The sequence below is a fragment of the Leiobunum rupestre genome, chromosome 4, assembly GCF_980474605.1.
Source record: "Leiobunum rupestre chromosome 4, qqLeiRupe1.1.hap1, whole genome shotgun sequence".
In the NCBI taxonomy this organism is placed as follows: Eukaryota; Metazoa; Arthropoda; class Arachnida; order Opiliones; family Sclerosomatidae; genus Leiobunum; species Leiobunum rupestre.
The window spans coordinates 18,694,668-18,705,134 of record NC_143387.1 but is presented as its reverse complement, the minus strand read 5'-3'; the positions used below and the strand labels follow the sequence as shown (position 1 = coordinate 18,705,134).

Below are 10,467 nucleotides of genomic sequence, written 5' to 3'. Positions count from 1 at the left end.
GGTTTAAAAAGGTTTAGGAAAAAATTATAAACCCTTAACGTTTGATTTGGCAACTTGCATGGTTTGAAAAGGGTTTACATATTTAAAGGAAACCCCTATAGATCAATGGAAAACCATTAGGATTCCCATTTAAGAACCTACACTATAGAAAAAAAAATAATAATTTATCACTTTTTAAAACCCTTTTCAAACCCTGCACGTTTTAAACTATCTCACGCCATCTACGCCAAAATTTAATATCAAGCCGTATAATAATTTCATAAAACGTAAAGGAAGACGGACTTTCCCGAAAATGTTTTCTCTAAACATCGTTGCAAACATACATCTATTGGTGGTTCTGTGGTAAAACGCCCGCCTGTCGTGCTAGAGGGCTTAGGTTCGAAACGCACCCGTTGCTATCGCCAAAATTTGTTATAAAGTCGTAAATTAAATTAATTAATTTTAATTTAATCTATAAATACAAACCCTAGGAAGTGTTTAAAGGGTTTGAAAAGAGTTTAAATATAAACCGTGTTGTGTCGATTATCTGTATTTACGGGGCTTTGTTGCAAACCCTAGGAAGTTTTTAAAGGTTTACTAATGGTTCAATTTATAATCATAAAAAATCTCATTTTGAAACCTTGTGGGTTTGAAAATTTCCGTTAAAGGGTTTTGGAGGGTTTGAATTTGTGGAATTGTTTTAAGAACCTTGGGGGTTTATAATCAAACCCTTTTTTCTAACTGTGTGGCATGTGATATTCTAACGAAAATATATAATTACATTAATTTGGGGAACGTCTGTGACGCCCATGGATGTACCTCAATCCTAAGCCATTACTCGTTAAGAAGATCAATAGTTTATAACTATTTAAATGATTTTGGCAGCTAATTTCCATGATGGCGGAGTTTCACTATCCCGTAGGAAACTACATCAAGTTAATGTGCGCCTTCGGTTCGATAAACCATGAAAATTTCATAACTGTTAGAATGCACGTCCCAGTCAAACTACAGATAACCTCCAATTTTTCCTAACTAGGCTTTGCTTCAATGCTTGATTTTTATTTTTTATTTTGATATACTATAAAAACTCACAAAATATTTATTATCAGGTGTGACGTCAGCCATAATACGTATCTATCCGATAAATAGAACCAGAGTTACAAGTATTTGTAATGATTATGGGCGCAGTTTTCTAAGATGGAGGTTTTGCAATTTAACCTTCTGTATACCAGTATATCGTATTATCTGTACTCGGAATTTATTGAGCAGCACGTAGCCTTTGCTCCGTGTAGTAACTGTGCACTACATGAAATGTTTTCCTATACGCCTCGGATCGATATTAAGAATGTGACAGCTTTGCAAATTTAATGTATGTAATTTTGGGAATTCAACAGGGAAACGAAGCAGGTGTTTTGGACTCTTTTATTAAAGCAGATTGTTAAACTTGGGAATAAAACGTTTCAATTGTTTCGATTTAGACCCTTCAACGGCTATTTTCATGTCCATTTTTGTGACAATTATTAAAAAGGGTTATTGTTACGTTAGGTAAGTGATCATTTGAATTTATAATGTTTTATAGTTCACGAAATTTAATAAGTTATGAATTGCGATTGTTGTTGGTAAATTGCACCTTTCCAACTCAAAAAGAAATAGCCAGAGGTAGTTTTCTGTGCTTAGTCTAGGTTTACTTACAGCCAGATTTAAGAACCTCACATTGGAGATCGTAACTATACATCTTATGGTATTTCGAATTTCGAAGGCGATAGCGACTGCAAAGTGCTTTTTACCACGGACAATGACCGGCAACCTTCCTTTATTAAAATAATTGAGTTTACGCAATACCGTTAATATTGAGGAGCGATCCTAATTGGTTTATATCCATCGAAGGATTTTTACAAAAATGAATTGGGATATCGAACCAAGAAATCAAAGTTCTGTATTTAAATATAGGTGAGTCTTCAAATTAAAAATACTCAATATGAAATATTAGACCAAACAACTTTATTTTTTCTTTAGTTGAAATATTGTCTTTGATATTTTTTAAAGTTGTAGTGGCTTTAAGGATTTCAATATTTTACAATATTAAAATAAAGCTATTTACTCATTTGTTTCTTGAAGTTGCTTCGCATAAAACATTTTCATTTAACTAAATATTCAATAAATTTCGCAGATACTCGTTATAAGGTTTTTAATTGTTGGATGCGTTTTTCAGGTTTCGAAACATTACAGAAATATGTTTAGGTATCTGCCAGGTTAGTACATATTGCTTAATTATAGTGCTCTATTCTAATTGATTAAAATGTAACAACGTTTTTAATTTCACCATTAAAACAGTGGGTGTCGATGTTTTCGCTTGAGGGGTAAGCCGCCTTACTCGAAAATGTTGATCAATTGTTTGAAATTTTATTTAAAATAACGAAAAAGTTTGTGTATTTACGAATGTGTTGTGTTATTTAATTTTTCAAGCATCAATGTTGTTTTACAGAGTGGATTTAAATACCCCAAATACAAAGTTTGATTCGAACCTACAATTCATTATTAAAATTACGCGGTATATAGCGAGAACCTAAAGCCAATTTTAATCGAACATGATTTCATTTATAAATACGGTTCACTTACAACATACAAAAATAGAGATAATAGTGACTTATTTCGGAAAATTTCATAAAAAATAAAGTGTTAAACCTGGCATATTTTGCCACAGACAATCTGTCGGCTGCTGCCGGAAGATTTTGCAAGATTGAATACCAAGAAACAAACACCAAAATTGTTAGCATAAAATTAATTTTAAATAAGTGTATGTTACTATTGGTAGGTAGGTTTTTGCTTAAACAGTAGTCTCAATCAGGCTTTGGCGAATGGTTACGTAAAAGCTTCGGATTTTTACTTGGTATTGATTGAACTACTTATCGCTGTTTTATCGTTTGTGAGATAAATTAGTAAGTCGTTATAGTAATGACATAACAGACACAGATTAAGAATATTGTTTTCATATTTTAGTAGTTGTTATATCGATTAGGCTGTTCCGCACGTCTGGCACTTTTTTTGTACCACCTTTTGTTTGGACAATACTGGGATGGTACTTTTAGTATTAGTTTATAGTTATTTTTAAATGGGATGGTACTTTTAGTATTAGTTTATAGTTATTTTTAACTGGGATGGTACTTTTAGTATTAGTTTATAGTTATTTTTAACTGGGATGGTACTTTTATTATTCATTCAAATTATTATTATTAGTTGATAGTTATTTTTATGGATTTTCAGGAATGCCAAGTACTTAAGGTTATGGCTGAAATATTGAAAGCAATTGAAACTGTTATGATAAGATGTTGTAATGTCAAGTAAGTTGTAAATAATGATATGTTTAGGGAAAAATATATTCTTTAACGCTTTTTAATAGGATTACATATTATAAAGTACTGTTTGACGAAATGAGAAACAACGCTTCGCAGCTACGAGCATTTGAGGTTTGCGTAAAAACTACCGCTTTTATACCTTACCATAAAATAATAACAGCGATTGTTTGACCTATTTTCGCCTAAAAACTATGAAACTGAAAATGATTTTATTCTTAAGATCTAAGTGTTTCGAGCTTTTAACCCAAATAATTGTATCTGCACACTTCCAACAGCACAGGCCGGTTCAAAATTGGTTGGAACGTGGTAGGAATGTTGGTTAACGGTCTTTGTCGGCAGCCAATCAAAATTCAACAATTTTAAAAATGCATTTATTGTTGTAATATAATCAGTGTTTTGTTAATCTGTGACAATCGTTAATTGGTCCTTAAATACTAAATTATTGGGCTGTGTCTACATTGGATCATCTCATTACCTCTTTCAAATTTTTTCATTTAATGGTTTTTAAATATACCATGAAACGTAATATGAAATAGAACATTTTAAACGATAAAATATAATTTAAATAGGTTAGTAGGGGCATAATGGGGCTACGTCTGCACTTTTTCGATGCAATATTTAATTTAATAAATAACTTACAAGTGGGCTTAGAATATATTAACCTATTAAAATGTTGTTCTCTACATCAGGAAGCAGAGCTTTATTAGAATATTCTAGGTACGCGCGATTTGCATAAACAACTGTAAAATTCGAAGAGTCTCGTGATTCTAGATCGCCCTCGTAGACTTGGTAAAGTTAGACAGTGACGTAGATGGAAACATTTTCCAGCTAAACTCCTCCCCTTTTATAAAATCAACTATTGCAAAATATTTGAAAAAAAAAACACACAACCAGAAAGGAAGTTGTCGGAAATAAATAATCAAGTAGTAAATTGATTTATTTGAATTTTTTTAAATAACGCGTAAAGGATAATGAAACCGAAATTCAACAATGTTAGATCCGAACTCTGGCTCTGGATATATCTACCTATACCTCAATTTTCACAAATATTTAGATCTTTAGGCTGGATGACGAAGCAAAAATCAATTTGATCCAGAATATGTTTTAAAAAACGATCTATTATTTTGTTAATAAAACTAATACGAGTTCATATCTCCTCTCCTGCGCGCAGTGGCTTAGACAAGGGCGGGTTTCCGGGTCTAGACCCTCCCTTGGGCCTACCTTTGATTGTACTTAATTTCCACCCCGTTCTTGACCTCCCTCTTAACATCCACATACTTCAACCCCCCCCCCCTTTACGAATTTGTGGCTACGCCACTGCCTGCGCGCACAATCGTCGATGGAAAGAGTGCGTGGGATGTCGTACAAATGGTCGTCCGGAATATGGTCAAGCCAATGGAACCCAATAGTTCCACTAAAGTAATCGATATATTATTGTTACTTAATTTTAGATATTTTAACCCGTAATTGGAGATTAATTCTCTTACCCTTTTCCTCTTCAAATCGAGCCCAAAGATTATGGATTTGGCTCAAAAGCTCGAAAAGGCGCCAAAGATTGTTAGCACGTTTTTCGTTTTTACGCGAAAATAGGTCAAAAAATCCATGTTACCTGTTTTAGAAAATATCATAACGGTAGGGTTTGTTTTACTCTAACAAACCAAACATCATAAGCGTTTATCTCACCTAGAAACACTCATTATAACGCGTCAAAAGCTTTCGAACACGTCTTAATATCATTTTCTTTTTTCCCCTGAATGTTCCTGTATTTCAATTCTTTAACTTCTATGGAAATTTAACTTTTAAGCATAAGTCTGTTCTTTGTAAAGCATGAAAACGAACATTTTTCGTTTATAGAATATCGATGTGTTTGTATATCCTTTCAATGCCGAAGAAGTTAGCCAAAACGAACGTTGGTCCGTCACAAATATATACAGTTTGTCGGAAACCGTCATTCTATCCGGGACACCGAAACAAACCGTGTTTTATTCTTTGAACTTTCTTGGCCTAGATAAGAAGGTAAAATCAAATTGTTCACAAATAAATAAATAAAAATGTAAAACATTATTTTACGGGTTTAGTTTTATAATAACAAAACTTAGTTTATATTATTTTTTTGAGTTGTAGATTGAAAGTATCGTGCAATTAAGTAGGCTCACTTTATGAACCAACAATTAAGAATCTTAGTTTTAAACCAAACTTTATTGGATATTTTATTGGATGGAACGTTTTAGATTAAGAGGGCTACAGTTTAAATATTGAATTTGGCGCCTCTTTAGTCGTAGTAAGAAATGAGCTTTTGACGCAGGGGCATATTAATCATTAGGCCAAAACTCCACGGTCCAAGTACTTGGCTGGTCCCTACTTAGCTGACCAACACGTTGTTAGACAATGCCAACAGGCGCCAAATGTTTCTGTGCCTAGAGGTGCCGAAAGGGTTAATCTTCCCCTATTTTGACGCCCTTACCAATTTAAAGAAGTGTACATTGTACCCCTTTACCCCTGATTTCTATGAAACGTTGGAAACAGTTAAAGAATTGTCAACGAAAGTGGTCTCTAATATTACATAGGACTCGTACCGCCTGACAAGCTCTAGAAGTATTGATTTACATTATCTTTTTTAAAGTTAACCTAATATCTTGTCGACCTTTGAATGAAATAACGTGATAATATTAAACATTTTAACTTCGTTATCATTAATAATAATAATAATAATAATCAGCTACGATAATACCGAAAGGCACCACCTTAGGCCTAAGTCATCAAGCGACTTTTAAAGCCATTAATTCAGGTGGCTGGGTTACAATGCGTAGGAGGGTGGCGGCAAGCCCTTCATGCCACGCGAGCCAACAGCTCCCTACACTAACTATTACCGTTAACCTCGACAAGTTTTTATTATTAACTTATAATTCGTCGTACAAGTTTTATTTTGCTTAAAGTGATATTTTACAAGTCTATTGTGCTAGTTCATTTGAATGATTGATTAATGAAAAAGTTAAATATGCACATAGTAATACACGTAAATGGTATTAACAATGATGTTAGCTTAGCTTTTTTAAAAGTATCGGTGCTGAGATAGGCTCTTGACTAGCTGGGATTTCTAAACGTTGAAAGTTACAAATTAAAGTAGAAAACACTAAATGAAAGTAAAAAAAAAATGTTTTAAGTCGAAAATTAGACTAAATATGAAAGACATAAGTTTTCATACGATTATGACAGGCCACAGTATATGTAGTCTACCTTTTAAATATTCCTCGCGTCGCTATGGACAGAAACCAAACTATCTCGGTAATTAACACTACATTATTAGACTTCGTTTTCTGTTCCTGATACTCATGTGTTTTCTATTTAATCCTTTTATGTTTTTTTTGGATTTTTTTTCTATTTAATTTTATTTTATTTGGTTTTGATTTTTTTGGATTTAATTTAATTTTTGTTTTTATTTTTCTTTTAATTTTATATATATTTGTCTATTTCTCCTAGAGCTATGAGAGTGGTCTCAAACGCTTCGTCGAGGTCATTTACATACTTAAAACACTTATTACCACGCACATTAACTACATTAAAAACTACCACTCCTGAAGTAAATGATCGAAATGACTGGGAAAAGTTTATTTTTTCGGGTGTATATGTCTAGAGCTAATAGTTTATGCCAAAATGTCAGTATCCTCTCCAACAACAGCGACGTTTCCGTTAGTAGGAAACTTCGTAAATTCAATGGCTGTTTTTACAATCAATGTGTCCGCATCACCATCCGCTTGCTTGACAATGACTCTTTATTCTTTGTATTTCAAAGAAAGCTTTCTTGACTAGTAGGAGCTAAAAGATTTTCCTCGATGGTTATTTCAGCCGCGATTGCTTTAGATGATCTTCTCCTTTGCTCCTCTCCTTTTGTTGAGAGTTCTTCCTTATACCCATCAAAGACGGCAACAGCATTGGCTGTGAAATGCGCTGTATCGTAGTCAACGTAGAGTTGAAAGATATCGTTCAAGGTGATTGAACGTGGCCCAACTACTCGGTGGAGAAGAAACCCTCCGTCTACCACAACTTGGGTAAAAGCTGGAACTGCCGACGTGGTGTTCGGCTGAAATTGTTCGAGTATCTGGGCTAAAATGACTTTGTTCGTTTTACTAAACGATATCTCATCAAATAAGGATGGAGCCGTTGGAGCAACTTCGTACGATAAATAGCTCTTAAGGTCAGCACCTCTCTGCAAGGCGCAAGCGATTCTATTGAACAATTGTGATTGATTAACTGGGACTTCTTCGTTTCGTATCGAGATTTCACTCTTCATTACCGCGAGGGACTTCACTTTGTCATTCCGTTTCAGTTTTAGTTCTTGGAAGTTCTTACCGTTCATTTTTTCATGGAAATAATACCAACTTCGAGCGAACTATCGCGGTTGATTGTGCTATCCGCTACAGCCCCAGATGCCAAAGAAATCAGGTTTGAGTCATTACTTCGAAATGGAGAATGATCTCTCAACCACCCGGAAAACTTTAGTGCGTCAATGTTATCACGCGCTTGACGGGACTCTCGATTTTCAATGTGTTGTTCCGAAACGCGGCAATATTCCTCTAACGAATCGCTAATTAGGCAGCACACGGGTAATGTCAAAATCCATCGTGCCAAGGTGCTATCTAACCACCCACGTCCAGTGAGACCACCTGAAGCTTTCATAGCTCGCATAAGCACCTGTTCTATGGTCATATCTGACCAAATCCCTCCCCACTTTTTGTCCGTTCGCCGAATCGTAAAAAATCCTTCACCAACAAACTTTTCGTATTCGGACATTTTTTAAGTAAGACCTTCCATTTGTTGCGCGTAAATGTGTGCCGACTTTGCGTAAGATAAATGATCCGAGGCGTGGAGGTATGGAAGCATTTTCTTTACACAATAAACGTGAAGCTCCCAGTCACTCTGCCTTTCAGCTCTGACAAATAACCTCAAAATAGAGACCATTTCCAAATATGACAGCCATAAATTAGCAGTGCGTGACGTTTTCTTCATATTTTCTATTCCGGACTAGAAAAACTCTGATACTTTTTTTAAATCAAGTGAATTGTTCGCTTTGTTGAGGGTTATACGATTGGACAAAAATCAAAGTGTAAGATTTTAATCTTCTCTTTCAAATCTTGATCAATAGCAGTTAACGAATCCAAAACTAATTGGCCCACCGCTTTTTGCGTTAAAAAATGAGCCCGAAGAGTACGCACATAGGCGTGACCTGTAATCATATGAGAAACAGAGGCTTTTGCGTATACTGTTTCCCACAGTTCTTAAATTTTGCTCCTGGCCATGATGAAGCCAATTGCTCCCATAAAAGACAGGGCCATATGAAAACCACCCAGCCTCACTAAAACGGACGTCAATTCATCCGAATCTGAAGACGATACAATTTCTACAGCTTTAATGTAAAGGGGTTGGTCGAAGGTAACGATACAAGCTTCTTGTTTGTAGCGTCGACATTGGTCCACTGCAAAAATTAGAGACGTGTAGATAGTTGACAAATCAGTAGGGTTAAGGTTTACAAAGGGTAATATCATAACTTTGCTGATGCTATAGTATGTTTCGGACGCGGAAGCAAGTGACATATATCCACTCCACTCGGGACTTTGATGGGGTTGGCTCCATACATTTCCACAGAGCCACAAAGTATCGAACCTTCTAGCGGATTCAAGGGTCAGAGAAACGTTTTCAAAAGTTAGTTCTCGGGCAATAATGTTTCTTAAACCAGATTTATTGGGTTTCATGTAAGGTATTAAAGGTCTCTTCCCGTATGTGCCAACCACTTCCGTTGAAATGTTCTCCAAAATTCGGGGAACAGTTGTGGTTATTTTTACAGCAGAGCCAGGTGTTGTACATATTATACCTCCCATACTATGAATAGTCCCATAGCCGTCCAAGGTACGCACGTTGACGTCTGCGTTATCAAAAGCGAACTGTTTAAAAGTAGTGGCTAATACTTCTGGATCATTTGACTTCAAAACATTGTTTTCAAAACGTTGAACTTCGCGGTAGCTTGAACACATTTCTAGCTGAGATATCAGTTCAATTAAATATTTGGTTCCAGTTTGCTAGCTGAATTGGAGATGAAAATGATTTCGGTTTTGTAGGGGTGATTATTGATTGTGCAATGGTATTTAGTTTAACTTCTTTGTTCGATTTTGAAATAGTTTTAAGAAGTAACTGCAATGATTTCGGAACTAACTGCGAAGAACGTTCTCTTATCTCATTATCGGTAGGGTAGACAGAACAATCGTAAATACGGGACTGAATATCTTCCCTTAATATTTTTCCAGCCGCTCCCACTACCCTTAACCGTTCATCTTTTTCGCTGCACGCTTTTGATGAATACCACGCTTCTGTCAAAACTTTCCACAGTGTCGCGAAAGCAAACAATATTGTCTTTACCCGGAATTTCCGTAATCGTAACTAGCTTCCCATAATGACTTTCAAGTTTTCTTTTAAGTATTTCTTACTGTAAGTCTCAACTCCATCTTCAGCTAGACATTGAAGCTTCATTTCTAGTTCTGAAAGTGAATATTGACATTCATTTGAGTTTTCTTGAAGATATTTACAAAGTGCGTTAAACGAATTTAGTCTATGTTAATCAATAGGACGACCTGCTACGTTTCCCTTTCTAACCGTAAAAATTTCACATAACATGAGTTGTGGTACCGCCCCTCAGCTACCACTAAATCAATAACACTACTAACACGAGAGGAAACCAGTTGCCCGATTTCATCGTCTCTTAATTCAGCTTGTCGTAGAAGAGAAGGCTTTACCTTTAATATGCGTACTGCATACACTTCTAATTCTTTTCGCTTGGTTTGTGGCACTTTGGTTGTGAGCACTTTAGCCTCCTTGCTGCAGAATAGGCAATGTTTTTTGAAGTCCAAAGTTTGTGTTTGAGAACGAAGAACAGTTTCTCCTTCGCCCTGGTTAGAAGTCGTTGCTTGAGCGTCAACTGCTCGCGTAATATTTTTTACCTCTCCGAGGGGACAAAGTCCCCTAGGAGGGGTTATACAACGACCGTGTCTGTCTGTGGGTGGGTCTGTGGGTGGGTGGGTCTGTGGGTGGGTGGGTCTGTGGGTGTGTCTGTCTGTCAGGACTGCGAACGCGTTCGCATTTT

General features: G+C 35.7%; 1 protein-coding gene across 1 annotated transcript; it reads left to right on the top strand.

Annotated features, from left to right (window-relative positions):
• The first annotated feature begins 1,225 nt into the window (after positions 1-1,225).
• Positions 1,226-5,384, top strand: LOC149946553 (uncharacterized). Its single transcript, XM_090170813.1, has 7 exons — positions 1,226-1,386; positions 1,458-1,524; positions 1,867-1,929; positions 2,192-2,231; positions 3,244-3,320; positions 3,380-3,446; positions 5,190-5,384. Exons 1-7 carry the CDS (start codon positions 1,347-1,349, stop codon positions 5,382-5,384), a joined length of 549 nt encoding a protein of 182 aa, XP_090026939.1. The 5' UTR covers positions 1,226-1,346.
• Positions 5,385-10,467: the final 5,083 nt, after the last annotated feature.